This window comes from Ambystoma mexicanum, chromosome 8 (assembly GCF_040938575.1).
Source record: "Ambystoma mexicanum isolate Mex_15411 chromosome 8, UKY_AmexF1_1, whole genome shotgun sequence".
Taxonomy (NCBI): domain Eukaryota; kingdom Metazoa; phylum Chordata; class Amphibia; order Caudata; family Ambystomatidae; genus Ambystoma; species Ambystoma mexicanum.
In genome coordinates this window covers 715,293,871-715,319,490 of record NC_090929.1, presented here as the reverse complement: position 1 = coordinate 715,319,490, position 25,620 = coordinate 715,293,871, and the positions used below count along the sequence as shown (strand labels likewise).

The 25,620-nt window shown below is 42.9% G+C and overlaps 1 protein-coding gene across 1 annotated transcript in view; it reads left to right on the top strand.

The window, feature by feature from the left end:
• Positions 1 to 24,690, top strand: part of MICU1 (mitochondrial calcium uptake 1) — a 970,699-nt gene extending 946,009 nt beyond the window's left edge. Inside the window, 1 exon segment of the mRNA XM_069610522.1 lies at positions 24,391 to 24,690. Coding sequence (XP_069466623.1) covers positions 24,391 to 24,551 — 161 coding nt within the window. The 3' untranslated portion in view covers positions 24,552 to 24,690.
• Positions 24,691 to 25,620: the final 930 nt, after the last annotated feature.

Genomic DNA, 25,620 nt, shown 5'->3' with positions numbered 1-25,620 from the left:
AGCACGTGCAAACCTGGTCAGGTGTAACCAGTGCCAGTTGGTGCTGAGTCGCGGGAGACCTGGTGCGTACAGCTTTGGTACAACAACCATGAAGCAACACCTAACTTCGTTCCACAGTGCGGACATTTGCAAGGTGGTGCCATGTGAAGAACGTAGTAGATTGAGTTCCTCCACAGCATCCTCCGTGTCCGATCCTCTCACCACAAGAGACACTCCTGTGGGGGAGCGCATCCCTCCATCTGCCTCACAAGCCATTCGCGATGCTGTTAACCCTTACCTTTCAAAGGTCACAATATGGCGTATGTACTGTGACGCAGTACTCTGCTGGGGGGAGAGTCTTCGAAGTGCTTTTGAGGCTATGGTCACGAGGCACCAGAAGAACTGCCCCCTACCTAAGTAAAGCCCACCCTATATCTTTCTCTCTCTACCTGCCCCTTCTTATCCCTGTGGTTGGTGTCCCTTCCTTACCTTCCTTTGCCCTCCTCTCCTAGTGTGTCGTGTGCTCAAAAGCAGTAAACTGGAAAACAACAGAAATTACAAAAAAGGCTCTTTTCAGAGCCGCCTTTCTCAGTTTAACAATAGAACTATCAAGTGACCATTGTAGGCCCTGCGTATTAAGTCTGCGGACAGTCATAGGACACACAAAAATGGATGGTGCAAGCGTAGAAAAACCAATGGACTTTTCGCTTGGAGTAAGTGGTGGCTCTGAAAAGAGCCTTTCGGTGGTATTTTGTGTGCTTCAAAAACTGTAGATTGGAAAAAACGGATTGCCAAATAGGTGACTATGAATCCAAAAAAGGTTGCAATGCATTTTGTACATTGCGAAGAAAAATCTGATTGCCAACATATGTGAGATGGACTCCATCTCTGCGAAAAATGAAAGAGCTGCAAAATAAAATGTTTTCATTGTGGAATGAGGACATGCCAACATCTCTTAGAAAGGCACAAACAGCCTTATTCACATTGTGCCTCGCTTTCTCCATTTGTGGACCAAATGCAGAAGAACGCAGCCATATTTGTCTTTGTGCAATACGGGAAAAAACTATTTGGCAATTTGGAAACATGTCCATGACCTTCGCAAGTCCTTCCTTCATTGCAAATTGCAAAGAAATTCCAGAGACATGGCCTAAACTGTTTCCTCTGCAATGAATGATAAGTATATTAGGATGACACTCTGTCTGTAAAGTAGCACAGAGAGGTACCACCTCATTCCACGCACGCCGTGCCAGTGCACTTCCACATGAGGAAATCCAAGATCTGCACATACACCGAACCTTTCTGCATGCATCTTCAACCAATGTATCCATGAGTCTCCCAAAATCCAGATAATCTGTTTTCGAGCACACAGAGCCATGGCTGTCTGGTCTCCTGTCAGGGAGAAGACCTTCTTACTAAATTTCTCCTTTCAGAACACACCCACTGAACTTTACTGACCAATCCCTACCGTCCCACATTCTCATATGATGCGTCTCCCCCCCCAGAATCCCCGTTGGTAAAACGGGCTGCCTGCAAACTACGGCCATGTCCGTGAACACGTACAGGATCAGAGCGTGACGACTTTACATTTAGATATTATTCCCCTTTTTCCCAAAAACAGAAAACAACCGCCACACCCACAACTTCCGGCGAGTGCTTGTAGTGCGTAGTTCCTCCACCTCATTCTCTTCTTCCTCGATCTCTACATCCTCGATCTCTACATCCTCACCCGTATATCCCTCTGGGGATTTAAGGTGGTGCTTTAAGGTGGGCTCTGAAAAGAGCAGTTTTTTTGGGGGCAGATGCCCTACAGACACCTGTTTATTTGTTTTTTTTTAAATATCTTTTCTTCTTACTTTACTCCTACAAACATTACAGAACCTCCTCCAAAGCAAGCCTCACATTCCAAAAGAATATGACATTTCCCAAAGAAGATAACGCAACACCATATAACATATAACACCAATACTTTGATCAGGACAGGAAACAGAACTGTTGTCCCATTTTCCTCTAGGGAGTAACCCAGAAAAAATTACTTTCGAAGTTGGAAAGATGTTCATGACTGCTTGAACCAACTGTTCCAAATCTTCCAACAAAGTACGTGAACTCACGTAGCCCAAATAGCAAGCACCGTAGTGCAAAAGTACCACATGAGGAGTGGTCATCGTACGCATGTCTCTGCAAACTTGGAGAATTGCCGCAACATTGCGATCACTCTCAGCGCTCCACACCACCTCCACTCCTCTCACATCGAAATTGTGTGCCACATGCCTACTTTCGGCATAGTGCTGTAAACCATGCACAAAAATATCTCCAAGCACCAAAACCCTGACCCTCTCCACCTCTGCCATCTTCAGTATACGCACCGTCTTTCGACACAAGAGCAATGCGAACATCTGATTGGCTGATGCCTACAGTCCCCTTTCCCTGCTGGATTTGCTGAAGAAACCCGTATGTGACACGCCCTACCCGCGGACAACCATTGTCTACGTGCGGCACGTAACTCTTAGCCAGTCCTACCCTTTCCACATCACTCGCAAATCCATTCCCTCATTGGACACAGCTAAGCAGTCACAAAACCATCCACCAATCACATGCAACATCTCTACTTCTAAATCCGTCATCAAAATTTCGCACTTCAAATGTACTGATGATCACTCTGAATTCAAGTCGCATATCATTGCAAAGCACCTACTTCAAAAACTACTGTGCAAGTGTCGTGGATTTCTACCTACAGCTCCATGCATACGCACATGCATGAGTATAAAGTACAGGTATGCATATTTTAATTAGAGAACATGTGCAACCCTTATGATTTCATTTAAACAAATTAATGTCACTAAATCTGCATAGCCAATACATACCAACGTTCCCCCTAAGTGCAAGATGTCCGATTTTTCATTGACAAACAGCACTATTTCTTACTGTCTCCCGCATAACCTATACATACGTAACAACCCTCCCTATTTAGCGCGAAACTCTATTTTCTATTAGAAAATTTCCCATTTTTTTACTGTGTACCGCCTACATTAATGTTACTTTCAATGCGATCATATGAGAAAAATAAACGCTCCCGATTGCTGTGGTGACATCTCCCTCTGAGGGTCTCCCGATTTTTTGGATTCGTACTTATAATATGAAAGTAGTGAAATTTTTCCCATCTAATATAATGACCTATCGCTTACAAACCTCTCTGCTATAGATAACACAGCTTAAAAAAAGCAAGGCATTTTCATAACCTAAAAATTGTACTCATTTCTGAATCACATGCAGCTAACATACTGCAAATAACATACAAAGGCAGCACATAGTGAAGTGAAATGCACACATGCACTGTGTTGAAATATCAAAGGAGAATACTCAGACGAAAGATGCAAAATTAACATGTACAGTAACATCACTGCTTTAAACACACAAAGTTACTAACTTCTTCTTTTTACAATCGCAGTGAAGACTACTCTCCTGAAAATCAACAGCATCTGGACTGCAAACGACATATCCGAAGAAACCTGTTCATTCTGCAAAAAAAAGTAAGTACCTTTATATTCTAACTATTCCTCAAAGAGACTGTGTGGGTTATTTATTTGATTTGCGCACTAAAGCAAACATTGATTTCTGAACCATTCTACCCACAAATCCCCATTTATTAAACAATGAATAACAGGTAGAATGCCTCACAAATTCCTGTGTGTTTGGAACTCAAATGACATACAGAAGCCTTGGAATGTTAGTACTAGAAAACAAATAACTGTTTCAATGTTATGCCATTACGTTTACTATTAATGCTTCTTCTCACCACTAGCCCACTTTGTACTCTCATCTGAAGCACATTGTAGTAGTATACAAACAGAAAAATAGCCTTCCCAAATCATTGTAAGAGGCCAATGCACATTCACACACCACCACAAAGAGCTTCCCCATCAAACTCATGCACGCATGCACAGAGCACACATACATTGTACAACAGACCAAACCATGCCTTCTTTTTTTCAACAGACCCCAAAGAATGCCTACCAAAAAGCAAGTCCGTAGAAAGGAACGCAGAAGTAGAGCAAATAAAAATAAGTGTCCAACCTAAGCATCCCTCTGTAGCAGAGTTTGTAGAGAACATTTGAACAAAACGGCTAATAGTCGTTTAACGAAACAAAGGAAGCTTCAACTACCGAAACTTTACCTCCTCCATCAAAATGTGGCACGAAACACAAAACTCTTCACAAAAAATCGGCTACCAGTACTGCTAACAATGCTCCTATTAATCATGATATAGTAACAAGAACCCATAGTAAAAAAAGTATTTTAGCAAAAATGTTTTGCCACAGAGTCCTTCAGAATCTGATAAGAAGAGGACCGAAATCATCCTCAACCCTTAAAACCTACCATAGAAAATTAATCCTACAAGCTCTCAGGGACAGTGCAATCCTTCTCAAAAGGAAGTTGTTAATATTAGTGTTAAATAGGATGAAACCACTAACAAAACTAAGTACCAAACTTCAAAAGAAACTTATCAATAAACGGAATGTGAACAAAAATAACTTCTTACATATTTGTGGAGGTGAATGGAGTCACACAACAACCACAGAACCATATTTTAATGAAGCATACAAACAAAATCAAACACAATTGCCAACCATAGTAGTGGTTGAGGGTATGAAAAAATCAATAATACCATCATGGAACAAGGAACACTGCTTATAAAAGTATCCCCTGACAACTCATAATTACCTCTCGATTCGACTAAACCAGACCGTCCAGTATACAAATGGCCATGCACGTCAATGTGTGCCATTCCTAACAAATTTTTCAAATCTTTACGTTAGTTCCTCAATCAGTATGTGAAAGGTAATGTAACGCTCACCTGGCTCCCACGGAGGCGCTGGTCTGGTCTGGTTGTCTGTGGCCTCTTCAAGCGTGATGCGCAGAATTCGGACCACCGATTGAACAGGACCCCCAAATCTTGCTTGTCTGGCCCGTAGGAATATCCTTCTGCAGATGAGAAAGGGGATTAACTGTCTGCTGAATAGTGTGCTTGCTCCCCCGTTTCCCCCTTCGTTCTTCCCTGACTTCCTCCAAAACCCCCGGTTTAAGCTCACCTTATGGTTTGGAAGGATGAACTCTCCATCCTGCTTCTGGTGCAGGGGCGCGCGTTCGTCCAGTTACTTCACCGGTTTTCAGAATGGCGCTGGCAAATCCACTTGACTTTTCTGAGCGATACGCCGTAAGTATGAAGATGCAAAAGTTCAAGTGTGAGCCTCCTTTTATGTTGTTTTTTCTGTCCTTTATTTCAGGTGCAGAACAAAGGCGATGCGTTGAGGGGTTAAATTGCCAGTGGTAAAATCAGGTGAGTTAGTGATGAGGGCGACCCCTCTAAATGTCTTTATAATTCCCCAGTAATGTCTTTTGTCCTTTCCCCATAGGGACTGGGGTGCGGTACCTGCCAAAGATGCGGCGCCGACCCGAGATGTGGAATGGTTCACCAAGAAAAGCTGGTAAGTAATATGGCTGAAAATTCGGCTTTCCTCTTGTGTTCCCTTGCTCACCTTTTGTCTCTTCTTCTCTCCCCTAGGTGCAGAGATGTGGTGACCGGTGCTGAGAGCCGCGATGGAGCCGGGCGGCGTCTCGGGAACAGGTGAGTGAAGCGCGGCGCTGCAGCGAGCAACGCAGTGCTTTTAAATGGAAGTCTTCCTTCAGGAATGCTGGCGTGAAGATTCTGGATGCAGGTAAGAAGGTTGAATAAGTTCTTGGTTTTCACCTTTCTCTTCTCTTATTCCCTTACAGGTGTTCCAGGTTTGAGGCGGGCGTGGCTGGAGTCCAAGTGCAGGAGCAGACACGGTGAGCGTTCAGCTGCTGGGATGCAGAACAACGGGAAGCATGGGTGGCTGTCCGGGCGTGGCTTAAATAGCCTTGGAAGAAGTTCCAGGTGAGTATTCTTCCACAGCCCCACCCAAGTAACAAAATAGTTCCTTCAGAAAAATAGTCCCTCCTAAGCCTCATTTGGCTTGGTTCTTCATGCAGCATGGTCTGCATCAGGTGAGTGTGCAGCATGGTCTGCTTCAGGTAAGTGCACCAAACACTTCCCCTTATGAGCCTGGCGCCTATGGCATCAGGACTGATGTCCAACATGAGCCTGGCGCCAACGGCGCCAGGACAGAGTCCAAAGAGCCCCTATAAAGGGCCGCTGGGCTTTTACCCGGGGGCGTGTTGCCTGCTCCCGGTGGTGCTGGGCCTGGCCTGGTGCTCCGGGGGTAGGCATCATGACAGGTAAAGACAAAATTATGGCTATCTTCCAGTGTGCAAATACACAGGACTACAAGGACATTCATTAGCCTGCATTTCAGGACCTATTTGAAAAAGCACCTTCCATGATATCAAAAGGATATCAATACATCATTCAAATGTAAGAAATCTAGTGTATAAAATATACTGTGCTAAAAGTCCAGCTTCAGAATTAGCCAATTTAAATAACACTCTTCTGCATGGTACACCCAAATACCTACAAGAAGAAATTGACCGTATCCAGAGAAAATGTTTTGGAAGTGAAAGCAACTTACAAAATGAAATAGTTTTAGAACAGACTAGCAACAATTCTGCACATAGTAACCTTCTATTACACACATACAAAAAAGAAATACTAAAATTTAAAAGTGCATCGGCTGAAGTACCAAACCATGTGTGTGTGTGTGTTGCCGCAGAACGTTTTACAAAAGGAACACAAAAAATATAGACATAGCATACAAAATAGAAGACAATGAAGATTCCAAATGATTTGAATTAGCTCTCTACCTTTTAGCAGAAAACAAATATCAAATAAGTGAACCCCCTAATATGTTGCAGTTACTGCACTACAAAACTGGACAACAACCAAACTCTTTCACATTCTATCACAAATAATTTGGAATTTGTCCCACTAGCAAAAACCCTGCAACAACTCAATTTGTATGAGAGCATTATAATTCAAACAGTTCACCCATGTCAAGCAATTATACGCCTTGACCCAAAAACAGCAAAATTACCTCCCTCTGAATTGGTGAAAGGCATTCGTGGCAAAGTAGTTTATTTGCCATTACATCTAACAGAAAATGTTCACACTCTAGGAGTGCAACGTTCAATAGAGCATTCTTTAATTGTCTTGGTAAATGGTGTACCAACAAAAGACAAAACAATTTGGCAACAACTGGTGGACTTACATAAAGTTAGACAAGCTTTGCAATATCTAAAAGACAATAACGAATACTACAAGGAAATAAATATTGAAGAAAGCTTAAGGGAAACAACTGAAATAATTCAGGAGTCATCAGAAACTGGACAATTCGAACTTCTGGATCCTGCTGCAGTATCCACTCTTTTGGGCCAGTACACAATTCATCCATTGCATTCCAATGAAAGCATAGATGATGCACTAGAAACTTACCAAATGCAACAAACCAAAGGGTCACCAATGAGCATATGGGAAAAAAGTATAAAAGCACGTGCTTTTCCACTGCTATTTCCTACTGGCAAAGGTGGAAGATACGATGATAGACCCACTCAGATTACGGCATCAGAATACCGCTCATTACGAATGTATTCGCAAGATCCCAGATTTAGACAAAATGTGGAATACATATTCCACCTACTCTTTGAAAGTGAACTAGCAACCATATGTTACGGAGTTGCACACATTTTGAAATCTGGAACCCACTTTCAAAATATGTCAGCTACGCAAAAGTGCAAGAAAAAGATGAGGTTTTACAATCATGTATAACAAATTTGTTTGCAAACATGCGTGGTACAAAAGAATACTGGTTCCGATGGCACGGAGACGTACGTTGTATGATCAGAAACCTTGGACCACCGACTTGGTTTGTTACACTAAGTTGTGCAGAATATGCATGGGAAGATTTACATGAGTTCCTACTCATATCAAACGACAACAAAACCAACGTAGATATATTAACACCTGGAGAACTTTGCTCTCTAGATCCAGTTAATGTGTCAAGATATTTCCATCATCGTTTCATTACTATACTACACTTTATTTGCAATAAAACTGTTCCTCCACTCGGATAAGTGCAACACTTCTTTTGGAGAAAAGAATACCAAGCGAGAGGAGCTCCACATATTCACATGCTTTTATGGATCAAAGGTGCACCTAAATTTGGTCACGACACTGATGCCACTGTTTTGCAGTTCATTCAAAAATGTCACTTGTGAAATCCCTTCACAACGGACACATAGTGACCTGCATGGGCAGATTTTAAAATTTCAAAGACACAAATGTGGCAAATATTGTCGTCGCAAATACAAAAACAAAGGGAAATACTACACCAAATGCCGCTTTGGTTTCCCTAGACCAGTTACAGAAACAGGTGAAGTGAACATGTTCATGTCTTCAGTTTAACATAGTGTTAAAGGTAAATCGCCTAAGAACACGTATTACATAAAAAGAACAGAAGAATCAAAATATATCCATGATTACAATGCAATCATTGCCATCTTATGGAATGCAAACATAGATGTGCAGTACATTGCAGACAATTCCACTGCTATTGCACAATATGTTACAGCCTACTTAACAAAAGCTGAAAGAACACAGCTTCAAGACCTCTGGGATGACCGATCATCAGACAAAACACTATCTCAGAAATTGTACAGCCTATGCATAAAAATGCTCTCTCATAGAGAATGTGGCGCCTATGAAGCAGCAGATAGTTTAACCGATACTGCTTTGTATGGAAAATCAGACAACATAGTATGGCTAAGTCTTGGTCCTGCTAAATCTAGAAAAAGAGTTCTGAAATCATATGAGGACATAGAAACAGTTGCCAGAAATGATCCCAACTGCCAAGACATTTTAAAAAACAATTTACTGGACACATACTATCCGAACAGGAAAAGCACTTTGGAAAGCATGTGTCTATACCACATAGCTCAAAACTTTGCATACAAAAATAATATAAAACCCGATGAAAGCAAAGGTAAATATAGAGTGACAGATTGTGAAGGCAGTTTAGTGAAACTTACCAAACGAAGCTTAATCATGTTAAATTGTCATCAAAAACTCCTCAACAGAAAGAACTATATTACATGTCTCTGCTACAACTTTTTAAACCATGGAGAAAAGAGGAAGAGATACTAGATAACTATGGCTGCTATGAAGATGCTTTCAAAGCAAATGAAAGTGCAATCACCGATGTGAACTTTACGCAGTACAAAACATTGTTGCACAATGAACAGCAACACGAAGAACTACTTCAGGCCCAACTAGATAAGGACTCTTCCGACAGTAGTCAACCTTCTGTAACAGGAAGTCAAGAACCACTAGGACAGCCATTAATAGCAGATGAGGCAGAATTAGCTATGACAGAAGTGGAAAACACCATGTGTCACTATCAAGAAGATATAGAAGACTTAACTGTAAAACAAGCAAAACTTAACAAAGATCAGCACACCATTTTTGAAGATGTAACAAAACAAATTGCACATGGTGTACAACACGAAAATAAAGAATGTATCTGCCAAAATTACAAATCTGTACTGCTGTATGTCAGTGGTGAAGCTGGGTCAGGAAAAACATTCTTAATCAAAATCATCAGCAAGTTCCTTCAACAATTGACAAACAACAAACCGTCAGCTGTTGTAACTGACCCCACAGGTTTAGCTGCCTACAACATAGGGGGTGTCACTTGACACCGATTACTACTCCTTCCACTAGAACGCCAAAACAAATTAGACTATTACAAACTTTCTGCAGAAGCTGCAATCTACACAGAGTATTAAAACAAATGAAAATGCTACTAATAGATGAAGTGAGCATGGTCTCCAACCTAATGTTGGCTTTGATTCACCTGAGATTGCAAGAAGTACTTAAAACAAACTACGAAGAACTCTTTGCAGGGATACACATTATAGTTTTTGGAGATCTTCTACAATTCACACCAGTGAAAGGTGAACCTATTTTTAAAACCTTAGGACACAAACTCAGCCGTAAAACTGTTGGCAGCATAGAAAATGTCAGCCTTTGGCAACATTTCCAATACAGAGAATTAACAGAAAACATGCAGCAATCTGCAGATCTCACTTATGCCAACATCCTAAAAAGTATTAGAGTTGGTGTACCATCTCAAGAAGCACAAGCAATATTGAAATACCGGCACATTCATGCACTTTATGGCGATAATGCATGCGCTACTGATGTTATGGAACAATTAGCGCACAAAAATGTCAATTGTATGGCCTTAATGCCAACTCTTGCCAGCTGTTTCAAATTCAATGAAACAATGTTAAATAAAGAAATGCAACCAATAATGGAAATTTGTGCCACAGACGAACTAGACGTACATGGTATGACACTAGCCATGTGTGAGCAAGCCACAACAAGACTAAATAGCTTAGAAAATTCAATCTCCAACACAGCTGGGTTGGAAAAAATATTAAAATTATCCTTAAATTGTAGAGTAATGCTTAAACGTAACCTTGATGTGGAGCAAGGGCTAGTTAATGGGGCACTGGGTACAATTGTTGGCTTTCAATCATACCCACGTAACAACAACATTCAGTTTGTCAATATTCGCTTTGACAAACTTTCAGAAGTGAAAAGCATAGGGTGCTCAACTGCTCGATTCCTTCTCTTCAAAGGCATGTATGTATGTAGAGAACAATTTTCTCTAACTCTTGAATATGCAGTCACCATTCATAAATCCCAAGGTCTTACCCTAGACAAAGCATTGATAGATATAGGAAACACAGTCTTTAAAGAAGGCATGAGCTATGTAGCACTAACATGCTTACGTACACTTGACAGTCTATTTCTAATCAACCTTGATGCAAGTAAACTGAACGCTGATATTCCTTGAAAATGAATGAAAAATGCCGTGGGAAAAAAATGCCAATTTCTTTTTAAAAAAAAATTTTTTTTTTATTTTTTTTTAATTATTATTATTTCTTTTTAGTGGGGGGTTCCCCCACCCAAACCCCCTGTTTTTTTTTATTGAACCTTTTTTTATTAACTAAACCCAAAAAAAACATAAAATAAATAAAAAATATTCAACATTTTTTTTCGACAAAAATGCATTCGAAATTATTCATTTGAAATTTTAACTGGATACCGTGCTGGAATGGTGAGATTCACTATAAACTCACAAGATGATCCACAAGAATTTCTAATCTACTTAATACAAGTACTGGAAAACAAAAGCATACCTATAAATTGAATCTTCCAGATTTCATACATGTAGAAACATACATGCACTCTCTGTAGCAATGTGGTACAGGAACAAATTCCAAATGAGCGATTTGTGTATGTATCCCTAACTAATTGTGAATCCATTCCATTTCAGCAAGTTGTATAGAAAGCAAACCATGGCAGATTATGTACTATGTGCAATTCGGACACTCGCTCCACCTTACTGATACAAACACATATTAACTACATAATACTTATGCTTCTACGTTATAATGAAGATGGTACCGAAAACAACTGCAAGCTGACTGGATTCACACACGGTCAAGTGTCACTTGGAAAGAAAACCTTTACAACAATCGGTATAATCTACCACGCAGGAGCTACAACCAATGCAGGTCTCTACACTGCATACATTAAAAAGAAATGTGGATGGTTGGAATGCAATGATAGCACCATTACTGTAAAGCAGAGATTGACAGCTAATCTTACAAATGCGTATTTAATCTTCTTAAAGCCAAAATTTAATAACTAATGTGTACTTCAACATTACCAAAAAATGTAGTAAAAGACTACAAACAGTTAGAATACGCCAACAGGTATCTAACTGCCCAAGAGTGTATAGCAACGACACAGATAAATGAATACCACAGATCCGTAACAACAAATGCACAGTTAGAATACGCCAACAGGTATCTAACTGTTGTTAAAAATCTGCAACAAGGCAACAAACATAACATTAATCAGAAAGAACAAGGAAACACTCAAAGAAAGTTTTTTTTCCCCCCAGACCCAAGGATTTGAAAAACAAACAGAAACTCAGCAAAATGCACAGTACACTGGTTTGTAAACTAAATATGAGGGTAAAATAAAAAGCTAAACTGTCTATTATACAATGTAATAAGTCTTCATAAAATGCAGACACTAACATGCTTTTTTTCTTTTATCACAGAAATTTAAAAAGGATAGTTCCTCCAAGTACTAAAGTCATGTAAGACATATATGGATTCTGAACAAAGTAAACAATAAGTATAATTACAGTAATTTCATACATATTTGAATCTACACGTCTAATCTATGGCAGGAATATGGTGCAGTGGCTGTAGGCTGGGCCCATCATCTTCGATGTATAACCTACCACCTACACCCTACGGCCAAGCAACCAAGACTATAGGTCCTACCCACAACCATCGCTGCATATCAAAACCATGGTGCTTGTAATTTGACTACTTATACGTTTACTCTTGGGTGCATGGTCTGCAGCCATGCATCCAAGACGCTAGGTCGTGCACACAACCACCGCACCACACCACACCCATGTTCACTTATAACCTCACTGCTTATGACTTCTGTCTTGGGTGCATGGCCTTTTGCCATGCAACCAAGACTCTGGGTCCTGGCCAGAACCACCACAGCATATCGCACCCATTGTGGCTTGTAATTTCACTACGTATAAAGTTGGTTTTGGGAGCATGCCCTTTGGCCATGCACCCATGACTGCAGGCCCTCCCCACAGCCACCTGAGTGATAAATACTACAGGTGTATCTATAGCTGTGATATGCTGCAATGGGTGTGGCCAGGGCCTAAAGTCTTAGGTGTATGTCCATACATATTTCAATGTATGGGTGTGAAGTGTCTTATAACTCCAGTGCTTATAACTTTGTTCTTGGGTGCATGGCCTTCGGCCATGCAGCCAAGACTCTACACACTCCCCACAACCATCTGATCGTGAATGAATACTACAGTGTAACCATTGCTGTGACATGCTGCGGTGGTTGTAGCCAGGGCCTAGAGTCTTGGAAGTATGACCTACGGCCTACGGCCATGCACCCAAGACTCTAGGCCCTGGCCACAATCACCACAGCATATTACACCCATGGTTGCTTATGAATCAGTAGCACACCCAAAGAATGAACCATTGTAACTGTAGCATGTACTCAATTTGTACCCAAGACTCTAGGCCCTGCCCACACCTACCAGATACATAATCGATTGTATGGGTGTGATGTATGAATGTGATATACTGCAGTGGTTGTGGGCAGTGTGTACATGCTTGGGTGAATGGCATACAGCCTGCAGCCATGCACCCAAAAGTCTACGTCTTGCCCACAACCACTGCACTACATAAAACCCATGTTGGCTTATAAGGTAAGAGGTTATAACTTTGTTGTTGGGTGCATGGCCTCCCCCCAACCACCTGAGGGATGTGCGATACTACGGGTGTATCTATAGGTGTGGTATGCTGCAGTGGATGTGGCCAGAGTATAGACTCTTAGCTGTATATCCATAGATATTGCAATGTATGGGTGTGCAGTAGCTTATAACTCCAGTGCTTACAACTTTGTTCTTGGGTGCATGGCCTGAACACACCAGCCACGGCCATGACTCGACACGCGTGTCGAGCGATCAGCAACGGAAGACACCAACAGAGTGGTCTATCGAATCTGTGTCCTCTGGGCATTCCCGTTCACGCTCGCCACATGACAAAGACCAACCGTCCACGGTTGATAAAGGTGTCGCACTTTCAATAGTCCCTGAGGCCCGATCGTCAGAAGATGATTCCGACCTCTACCCCCAGTCAAGACGCGTAGCGTCTACACCCGAGATTCAACACCCTTCCTCCAATACAACCTCCGAATCTCATATCACCTCCGAATCTCAACGCCATGCCACAAATACCTCGGAGGCCCCCAAAAATACCGGAAAACATTCCTCTAGTCATGGGAAGGGAGAAAAACAGCATAAAAAGTCTTCAGAAAATCATATTCATAAAGATAAACAGAAGGCCCCTACATCTATAGGAAAGTCCAAGGTCCATGATCCTACCACTTAAAGTAGTCATTCCTCCCACTGCTCAGGATATAGGCATGGAGGAGGAACCAGAACATGTTGTTCCTAGCTCCAGAGAATGGAATTCAGCTGATATTGACAGGGTCATGAGAAGGATGCCATTTATTTCTATGAGAAAGACCCTAATTACTTTCATAGCTATGCCAACACCCAGGCTACCTCTGCCCCTTCGGGGTCTAAAGACTCTCAGCCCCCTGCTAAAAAAAAACCTGCTCTGATGCCCAGGCGCAGAGCTTGGTCACAGACCCTTTGGTGATCGAATCATACCACCTTTATTTATATTGTGAGGAAACTGAACCATAATTGGTGGAAGACCAGACAGGGGTCTCTTAGGGGTCTCTTATTACGGGGATGACAAGAACCAGGAGGAGGAGGAGGAGGAGGAGGATGAGGCTTACAATCTCGACTCCCCGATTCCCAAAGATGCCCCGGTGCATGACTCGCCGGTAGATAATCAACCTCTCCTCAATGAGGTACTAGCTAAAGCAGCAGCCCATTTTCATATTGACAGGCAGGGTGTCCAAGAAGATATGGATTTCGCTCAAGAGATCCAAGGAGATAGGGGAGCCATTACTCAGGCCATCCTTATATTAAAATCCATTCAGCGTAGGATTGATCCTTCGCTCATAACCCCAATTCTCACTCGTGCGGTTAATCCGCGAGTCGAGAAACTATTCTGTGCCACACCCTCCGACCCCCTGTACATTAGGGGGCAATTAAAACCGGATTTCATGGTTGTAACAACCACCAGAAAGAGGGCAGGTACACCGCTTGGTTCTTCCGAAGCACCTCCTGGTGAGGAGAGCAAAAAATGATACGCTCTGGATAGGAAAGTTGCCTCCACCTCAGCCTATCAGGCACGTATTGCCCCCAGTGACACTCTTTTGGCAAGCTACAATTGCCACCAGTGGGAAGAAGTAGCTGCTTTAGTATCTTCCGCACCCGAACCCCCAAAGAGCCAGTTGGCTCAATTGGCAACACATGGAAGGTCTGTATCAGGATGCATACTGAAGACAAACTTTGACGCAGCAGATAATGCTGGAAGGTTAATCGCCGAAGGCACGGTTATAAAGCATCACGCTTGGCTAAGACAGTCAGGGTTCAAAGCTGAGACCCAAGCCACTCTTATAGATATGCCGGTAGAGCTGAATGTACTATTCGGCAAGGCGGTGGAGGAAGCCTTAAAAACAGCTAAGGATGAGTACGAGACCCTAAAATCTCTCGGCCAACTCACAAATAAACCTTCAGGACAGAGGGGAAACAATCATTTTCGTCGCTTTCGGGTCCTAAGCTCATAGAGGGGTTCAAACTATTATCAAAATCAGTGAACCTCATGGGGCAACAATCAGTTCCAATCATCATAGGGCTTCCCCAGAGGGCAGCGCAAGGGCAGCACTAGGGGTAGAAGCAGCCCCGCCAGAGGTGGTACGCCACCCAGTAAGCAGTGATGTTCCGCTTTGGGTCCCCTCCCATGCATCCCTAGTAGGGGGGCGCATTTCCACCTTCACCCACGCATGGGAGGGGATCACTTAGGACAGATGGGTGCTGTCCACAGTGTCTGGAGGATATTGTATAGAGTTACTAGGGCGCCCCCACGACCATCCTCCGCGACAGAAGGTACACTCGTTGGACCATCAGAAAATCCTCCTCAAGGAGATCGCAAACAAGGGTATTTATTCAACCTACTTTCTTGTGCCAAAAAAATCGAACAATGCGGCCAGTATTAGATTTGCGCCCTGCAAACAAGTATGTCAAGCCACAAAAATTCTGCATGACTACACTACAAAAGGTAATCCCCCTACTAAAAAAGGGGGTTTACATTGCAACATTGGATATGAAAGATGCCTATTTTCATATTTCAATGTTCCCAGCGCACAGAAGATTCTTGCGTTTCAAAATGGGCAACCAGCACTACCAGTTCAAGGTGCTGCCCTTCGGAATAGCCTCCGCCCCAAGGGTATTCACCAAGGTATTGGCAGTGGTGGCGGCTCACCTACGCAATTCTAGTGTACCCTTACCTGGATGACTGGCTTATTACAGGGGAGTGCCCCATAATTTGCAGATTCATCATCCAAAGAACAATCAACCTTCTCTTCCAATTGGGCTTCTCAATCAATGAGAAAAAATAAAGTATGGTGGCAAGCACCTCAAAGCAGTACCTAGGAGCTGTCCTAAACACACAAAAGGGGTTGGCCTTTCCATCAGAGGAAAGAATTCGAAATGTGTTTCTGCAAATTCCTCAATATCAGGCCATTCGCCAAATAAGAATGCGCAAAGCGATGTGTTTGCTAGGCATGATGGCATCTTGCATTTACCTGGTTCCCCATGCGCGCCTGCGCATGCGACCCATGCAGGAATGGTTGGCAAAACAGTGGTCTCAAGCAAGTGGTCAGTGGGATGATCTAGTGGTTGTTTCGCCAACACTAGTACAGTCTTTGCTGGTGGACAAGAGAGAATCTTACGAAGGGGAAACCCTTCTACGATCCCGAGATACAGGCCATTGTCACAACAGACCCCTCCCTAGCAGGGTGGGGAGCCCACTACCTTCACCATACAGCTCAGGGCCTCTGGTCTCACACAGTGGCTCAGAACCACATCAATCTGCTAGAACTTCTGGCAGTCCTCAGAGCGCTTTGGACATTCGAACCCCTCCTATCCAACCAGTCATTGCAGATCCTAACAGTCAGCACTACTACAATATTTTACTTAAACAAACAAGGGGGCACTCGTTCTCCCAATCTGTCCAAGCTTGCCCAGAAAATTTGGAAATGGGCACTCAAACGGAGGATTTACCTGTCATTGCAACATGTTCCAGGGGAACTCGACTCGCTAGCAGAGGCTCTGAGCAGAGATCCCCTCCCAGAGGAACACGAGTGGCAACTACACAAAGAGGTCGTAGGAGACCTCTTCTCTCAGTGGGGTTTCCCCACTATACACTTATTCGCCACAAGAAAAAACAGGCAATGCCCAGACTTCGCATCCAGGTTCCCCCAGCCAGGCTCCAAGGGGAACGCCCTTTAGATAAATTGCTCAGGGATATTTGCCTACGCTTTTCCACTAACCCCTCTAATGAGGTAGGTGGTGAACAAGATCCACAGGGAACTGATGACGCTCATCGTGGTTGCTCCTATCTGGGCAAGACAACGATGGTACCCACACCTACGCATACTGGTGGTGTGCGACCCCCCCCTCTCAAGCTCCCGTGCCGGTACAACCTATTCTCCCAACACGACGGGCTAACAGTGCATCCTCAGCCCAACTCGATTAACTTGGCAGCATGGCTCCTGAAGTTATAGAGTTCGGACATCTCAATTTACCCCAGAGATATATGGATATCTTGAAAGAGTCAAGAAAACCTAAAACGAGGCACTGTTACTATGACAAATGGAAACAATCTGTTATTTGGTGCCAGAATAAACAAATCAACCCAGTTGAATCTACTCCTTCTAATGTTGTCACCTATATGCTTCACCTACTGGATGCAGGTTGGTGTTTAACTCACTTAAAGTACACCTGGAAGCTTTATCAGCCTACACCACTTCCCATAACAAGGTGTCATGGTGGAAAATGCCAGTCATCAAAGCTTCTATGGAAGGGGTAAAGAGACTCCACCCTCCAATTTCTAACCCACCACCAGGTTGGAACCTTAATGTGGTACTTGCTAAGCACATGGGACCTCCCTTTGAGCCCATGCACAAATCTGGTCTCAAACATATGACTTATAAAACTGCCTTCTTATGAGCCATCGCATCCATAAGAAGGGTCAGTGAAATTGAGGCTCTGTCAGTGCAGGATCCTTTCTTTACTATTCATAAGGATAAACTGGTTTTACACACTCACCCTAGGTTCTCGCCTAAGTTCATTTCGAAATTCCATGTTAAACCAGTCTTTTGAGCTACTCGCTTTCTTCCAAGAACCCAAAAGCTCTGCTGAGGTGAAACTCCACACACTAGATGTGAGGAGGGTGGACCTCTACTATATAGAAAAATCCAGACCGCTAAGAAAAACAGATCAGCTGTTCGTCTCCATATCTACAGGCAGAGAGGGAGATCGCGTCTCTAAGAATGCCATCTCTAAGTGGATAGTCAGATGTATCCAACTGTGCTATTCCCTTTCAGATAAAACACTGCCTTTTACGCCAAGGGCTCACTCTACAAGAGGTACTGGTGCCACTCTGGCTTTTGATTGCAAATCTATCCCTTGACAGCATTTGCAAAGCAGCTACATGGAGCTCAATTCACACCTTTACTCAGCACTACTGCATTGACACTCATTCCAAGACAGCTACTCGAGCGGGACAGGCGATTCTAAGACACTTGTTCGCTCATGAACCTCTCACATCCCACCTCATTCTTCTAACACCGCTCGCTAATCTATGCAAAGCATGTGATCTAAGACGATTCCACAAGCCTCAGAAGGGATACATTACTCACCGTAATCGTACTTCTGATGCTTGTATCTGCTTAGATTCACATGCGCCCACCCTTCCTCCCCTCTGAGAGAAGGCGCATGGATGCTTGTAGTCTCATCTTATCTGCTTGGATACTCTGTACTTGCACTACTCCTCATGCTACCTCATGTCAGAAAAAATACAATCTGAGGGTCCTACACGCGTGAGGTATCATGGGTACAGGCGACGTCACACTAGGGATAGTATTACTGGCACGCCTTGGTTCGACGCCCCTTTTTGAGTTTTGAAAAACAAACTGTAATACTCTGCAGCTTCCACTAGCTGTCGGCCTATGCACAGCATGTGAATCTTAGCAGATTCAAGCGTCAGAAATACGATTACGGTGAGTAATGTATCCCATATCTAATCAGTGTACTGACATTATTTTCATCGCTGAAACCTGGTTTTCCCAAGATTTCCTCCTACCTTATTGTCTTGATTGCACATGTGGCCTTCCCACTGGGATACAAACTAAATGTCCGAAACTGGGCCAGCAGGGTAGGTGGAATAGCCATCATTCACGTCTCTCTCTGCTTCTCATATTGACAACTTTCCCCCAAATCCAGACTTCTAGTCTGATTCCTGCTCTCACCCACCTTTACATACTCCTTCATGCTTATATACCGACCCTTGGTATACAATAGAACCTTTGCTGAATCCCTAAGCGACTCCTTTGCAGCCATCAAGGTCTCCCACCCCATATATCAGCATTAGGGGACTTCAGCATTTTGTTTGCTATGCCCCTTAATCCAATGACCTGCTCTCTACTGGATAACTTGAAAACGTTGCAGTTAATCTCAGCCTGACCCTGACCGCTGATCACCTTAGATACTATTTTCGGATCCCCTGATTTACTCAGCATGTTACCACCACCTCAGCTCATATGGCCAGACCATTCCACCATCTTCTACGTCCTATCCTCATGGGACTGTCCCTCCCGTTTGGTAGCCTCTGGATCACAAACCCAGTCCCGCTTCTAGAAATAAATTAAAGTGATCCCTGACCAGACTGAGATACTACTCGTCTCTCAGACCTTCCTTTCTCTTTCCATGGACTCGCTCTTACTTCAATAACTGGCTGTCTGAAGCACTCAACTCCCTCTTGCCCATCAGACCTTTCTCAAACAGGAAATGCTATTCATCCAGATGGTTCTCACCAGCTGTCAAAAAACCCTGATCCTTAAACCATATCCTGGACATAGATGGTGTTCAGACCGATCTCCACCCAACATACTTGCCTAGGCCTCCCAGCTCAAACACTCTCGTGCAGAAATCTGCAAAGCCAAATAATCCTATTACAGAAACAGAATCTCGAAAGTCCCACACCCAACCAGGGAACTCTTTAAACGTATTGGTGAATTCAAAGCCCCTGCCGGCTCCGCCCACTCATCCGCCACACACAATCCCTCTGACTGACACTTTCTAAGACCACTTCCACAACAAATCACCAGATAGACACACTTTTATCCTGTCTAAAATCAGTTTCCACTTGGGACGATCTAAAACAACAAACCGTCTATGATCGATGCGCTGCCCTAATCCTGCTCAACCTTTCGGCAGCATTCAATACCATAGAGCACTACTTCCTCATCGAGAGAATACACACCCTAGGCATTGGGGCTCTAGTTCTAACCTGGGTTGCCGCCTCCTTCTCCAACAGATCATAAATCATACACTTACCTCTGTTCTCCTTATTGCCCCACCCAGTCCTTCACGAAGTGTCAAAAGGTGCCTGCCTCTCTCCCCATTAACCTCTACCAGAGCCCGCTGCCCACCCTCATTTGATCTCATGGTTTATCATGGTACAACTACACCGAAAAAGAACTCCTCTTTAAAATCTCAAATAACCCTCCCTCTACATCTTCCGATCTCGCAACCTGCTTCTCCCAGATGAACGACAGCCAATCACCTGTTACTCAACCCAAGCAACACTGAGGTAATGCTCTCTTCCCTCAACTCATCCCCTCTCACCCTCTCTAGGCCCACCACTTTCCACCTCCTAACACAGTTAAGAACCTCTGGTGCTTTATGAACTCCGACCTGGCTGTCATTTTGCATTAATTCTGTGGTAAAAAGTGGTTTCCTCTAGCTTCATACCATTTGCTGCATTTTTCCCTTCCTGACCTTTCAACACACGTTACTGCAATTAACGCAATCATACCATCACTCCTAGACCATGCCAACGCACTAAACCTAGGAACATCCACCTCGCATCTGAGAACTCGGAGTGCATCATAATGCTGTGAGACTCCTAGCCTTGGGTGCTAAAGAACACATCTCTCCTGCCCTCCCGAGTTCTCCAAGGGCTTCCGATCGGTTGGCGCGGTACCTTCAAAGTAATGTGTATCACACATTGAACGTTCTGCAATAAAGGATCTGAATACCTGCAGCAAATGTTTACTCGCAACAGACCAAATAGAAGCCTCAGATCTGGCTCAGCACTTCTACTCTCAACTTCAGTGAATAGATCAACTCACACCTCTTCTCGGTACAAACACCCACAATGTGGAACTCACTCCCTGTAAACATCCACCACCTAGAGGACAACCTTGACTTCAGGAAAGCACTCAAAACATGGCTCTTCCCCCTCCCCTTGCATAACTAATCTGACCTACTTGCCCCAGCACGACAAACCACCCGCTCATTTGCCTCAAACCATCCACAAAAACTCAATACCTCCACCCCCTCCCACAAAGTATATAACTTCTCCATGGGCCTTCTTATTTAATCATTTCAGATCTGGCCGCTGTGACAGCCAGCGAATGACATTGAAAGAAATCCGGCACCTGTTTCATGAATTTCAATGCATCTAGGCTCTCTTAACCTAAGCTGTTCTAGAACCTCATAGAGTCCGCTTGCTACTGAATTTTATGAAACTAGGCTCTCCTAACACAAGCCTTTATAGCCCTTCCCAATCGCCCACTAGATACTGAAGCTTTCTGTGACCATTCACTCCCACGTTCCCCAACTGTAGAAGTTCAACCTCTCCCTCAGATTCACCTACCAGGCTAAGCAGACCGGATCAGGCATTCAGAACTTTAAGGCGGGAAATAAATATTCAGGGTGTTCAGGTGGGTGCGTTTATAAGGGGGGTAGCAAGCAGTTCATTTCTAGAGGAAAAGGTGGCCGGAGTCTGGCATGGACATCTAGTTCTGTATTTATATGTAGGTGTCTATGCATTATCACCACCACGTTTGAATCATTGAATTATAATGCATTTTTACTGAAATAACGAGATGGTACAGACTGTTTATCTGACAACTGTGCATGTCATTTGCATGTTGACTGCATGTTAACAATTGATGCATGTGTTCTGCATGTAAAGTATAGCAGAGCCCTCAACTGTAGACAGTTTCCCTAGGGATTAATATACTATCTACAATAACCTTGCTCCCTCTTGTGCTGCAACCTATTGAATACAGCGGAGTCCCAACAGAAATGTGGTCTAACGGTCACATAGCCACTGACAAAGCAGTCTTTCCTTATGTCTTTGCAATATGCACTGCATAATTTAAAATGCTTTGACCTACTCATCTCACGGAATGTCAATTACTGTTCGCTCGCATTGTATTGCTCCTTTTTATTTACAAGTTTACACAGAGTATGGCCTTCCGAAGGGTGTTTATCCACCACAACGCTACAAAGCAATTATCAAATTACATGACACATCTTCAGATCTATTCAGGCCTGAAGAGGATGAGTTTGATGGTGGTGAGGGGACACAGCATTGGGGGGTTGGTTGTTTTTGTCCTCTCCAATCAACCTACCTGTACAAACACCTCATGCAATTAACACCGTAATGCTGATCAGGTTGAAGTGGTTTGCCAAACTGGATAAGCAGATAAATATTTGATATAATTGGGTTGATAAAATGGGCCTCAAAATATCTCAACCTGGCTAACGTGAAATTGTAGCTGTATAATTCACTTTTTTCACTTGCCCCAGATAGGATGTTAGAGAGAGCCTTAATCTACATCTGCTTGTGGTAAATGTCAAGAGGCTAGTGCTGTCTTAAAGCAAGTATTTGCAACTCGTCATACTTTGACTCAATAATGGGCTGCCATATGAGAGATTCTGACACGTGTGCAAATACCACTTTCGATTCTCATTCAGACTTTTAATTTTGGACATTACAGTTGACGTGACTCTGCACATGCACCGTTTGTGTTTTTTGCAATTTCTTTAGCAAGGCTTATTGTGGCAATGGAATTAATTAGTTCAACAACGCCAACATTCTGCGCAATGGCACCAAGAGCTTTTTTAGGAGCTCATATAAACAAGACTATCTTGTCTTGAACGTAATTGGATTAAGGGGTGGGGTATTCTTCAATGTACTTTTCAAGTGGGAAGATTGAGGGAGAATATTGAAAAAAATATGTGCCTCAATTCTCCATTTGTCTCCTTGCTTTCTTCATTGTATTTGTTGAATAGTATCCCCATATGTTTGAATCCCTTCTTTCGACGGCTACAGATTTGATTTGAGGTTCTTGGAATGTTAAGGATTTGGAAGCTCTATATTGGCGTAGTAACTAATGGAAAAAAAGAACAAGATGGCCTCATTTGAGGATCTTACTCTTGCCTTTTGCAGCTCTGTTACCATGAATGTGGTTTTCCAATTATGATCAACTCAGCATGACAGTCTTGAAAGTAGACATTGTGTGTTCCCTCTGTGTGTGTTTCCTACCTTTCTTGCTTTCGATGAGGAGAAATCGTCTCTTGGGATAGTGTTGTCTTTCTTTCCAAAACTAGTCTCAGAATTCTGTTTAGAACAAACCATGCATTGCAAGTCTGTTTTTCTTCGTTCATCCAATGACTGAATCCTAAAAGGGCCCTCATTTCTATATGGGAAAGGAGAGGTTTCATGGATTTGAAACGATAAGGGTGCATAGTTTCTACTCGAGAGTCTCAAGAGGTTGTCCTGCTTTTTGTTGGTTTTGCTGGACCCCAAACAGAGAAGTGTGCCTCCAAAAAGATGTTTGAGATTGTATTGTGTATGAAACCTGCTATGGGTTGACTCAAAAAGGGATACCAGCTGGCCTGAAAGCTCGTTATTATTATTAAAGCTCATTCTGCTCGAGGAAACACTGTAAGCCAACACTTCAGATGGGGGCTGCCTCTAATCGACATTTGTCCTCTGGGGCCTCCTTATTTACCATTTGGAAACAGTGCTGTCTGGCCTATTTAGCAAGTGAGGATACTAGCTTTCAGTGATCCTAATTACAAAACCTCCTGTGATAGGCAGCATTCTAGGGATAATTTCCCACCTCAGATTTATATAGCAATAGTAGTCTTCCAAAGAGGAGATATCTGTGGGAGAAAGGCATCTATTGGAACCACAAGTCGCTTACCATTGCTAATGTTCATTCTGATCAATACAGTTTTCCTGCGAATCTCCTCTCTTCCCCTAATGCGTTCCTGCTAAAAAGAAATGTTGTTGTCTGTTCTTCTGTACCTTAGCATCTGGCACCCGGGAAAAATAGGATAGAACTGAGAACATCATGGTGTGTGTGTCTGTGTGTGTCTTAGTCCGTGTCTTAGTCTCAGTCTTATACTCATACCCGAGTGGACACTGAACCGCATGTTGCCCTTCGTAGAGTTTATGAAAAAAGTTACTTCACTGTTCTGTACCGGGTGGATATTTCAAAAGGTGAAAAATCATTTGATTGAATAATGTAACAATCGGAAAGATCCTTAATGCAGGAAAGTATATTACTCTTGATTTGTCAGGGTGTTTATGATAATACTGTATTTTTTGTGAGTAGGATTGGCTTTACGATTATACTGATGGTCTGGACCAAAGTGAGTGTTGCATTGCAGTTGATGATAATGGATCTCAATGGATGTATATTAACTTTGAAGCAGTTGGTTGGACTTGTCTAGATTTTGGGGGCACTGGTTTCAGTTGATTTGGGTTCAATTGGTTTTGATTTCTTTTGTCTTTTTGCATTTTCCCTAGGTAATGGTGAACTGAGCAATAAGGAGTTTATTGCCATCATGAAGCAGAGGCTTATGAGAGGGTTGGAAAAGCCAAAGGACATGGGATTTACTCGCCTAATAAGAGCCATGTGGAAATGTGCGCAGGAGACGGCATGGGATTTTGCAACGCCCAAACCATAGCCACGTAAATCACAAACTGGATCCAGTGACTGCTGTCAAATGAAACCTATAACGTGAGGGGCGCTATACCTGCACTGAGTGGACCATAATGAAGTAGTATGTCATCAAAGGCATACTATATGCTTAGGTACTCATGTAAACAAAAGTTTGAATGTGCTCCTAAGAATTTGAATGCACATACAATTTCCCTGCCTAAGGCCGCGTATGCCACAAACCAGTGCTTGAAAGAAACTGAAGTCTTCCTGAGTTACTGATCCGCTCGGAAGATCTAGACTATCTTGTATAAAATATTAACTTGCCCTTAAAATAACATATAAATATATATACTTTTCTGTTTAATCATTTTTGATTCTGATTCGGTTGTCTTGCTTGTTGAAAGTGTTTACAAAGGTGTAAAGATGTGGGGAGATTATACATATGTATGTGTTTTATAGTCTGTATGTTTAATAAATGTTTTGGCATGTATTTTGAAAAGGTCCTGGGTTACAAAAGCTCTGTTTTTTTAGGATCAGCAGAGGTAGTCAGTGACCGCATCAATGTTAACAGGATGTACAGGGTATCTCATTTGCCGGCATGTTTAAAATGTATAATAAAGTGTTCTTATAAAATGGGTGTATTCCTTGTTGAAAGCATTTGCTGTAATACTGTACATGAGCAATAAAAGCACAGATCTTTATGCATTCCTTGTTATTTATTTATGTACACTTTGATCTTACAGTTAAAATGATAGTCTAGATGGGTGAAATTTCAAGTGAGCATTAAGCTCGTAAATGTATTGAACTTGGCTTTCCGTGGCGGGGGGTGGGAGGGACTACTCTTGGCGTGGATCCTCAGTGCAGCAAATTTCTAATCGGGCGTTGTGAGATAAAGGCTCAACTATGTACAGAAGAATGGGGTAAATGTTCACAATGAGGTTTTTGTTTCACAGCTGCTTAGGTCAGGGTCGACAGTTTCCACATTCTGGGTCCTCCCAGGCCTTCTTGAGACCGGGTATCCAAATTAAACTCCTATTTTCAGTCTCTTGCTTGGCGAAAAGCAGTTGCTCACAGCCTCTGGGTTTTATGGTGAA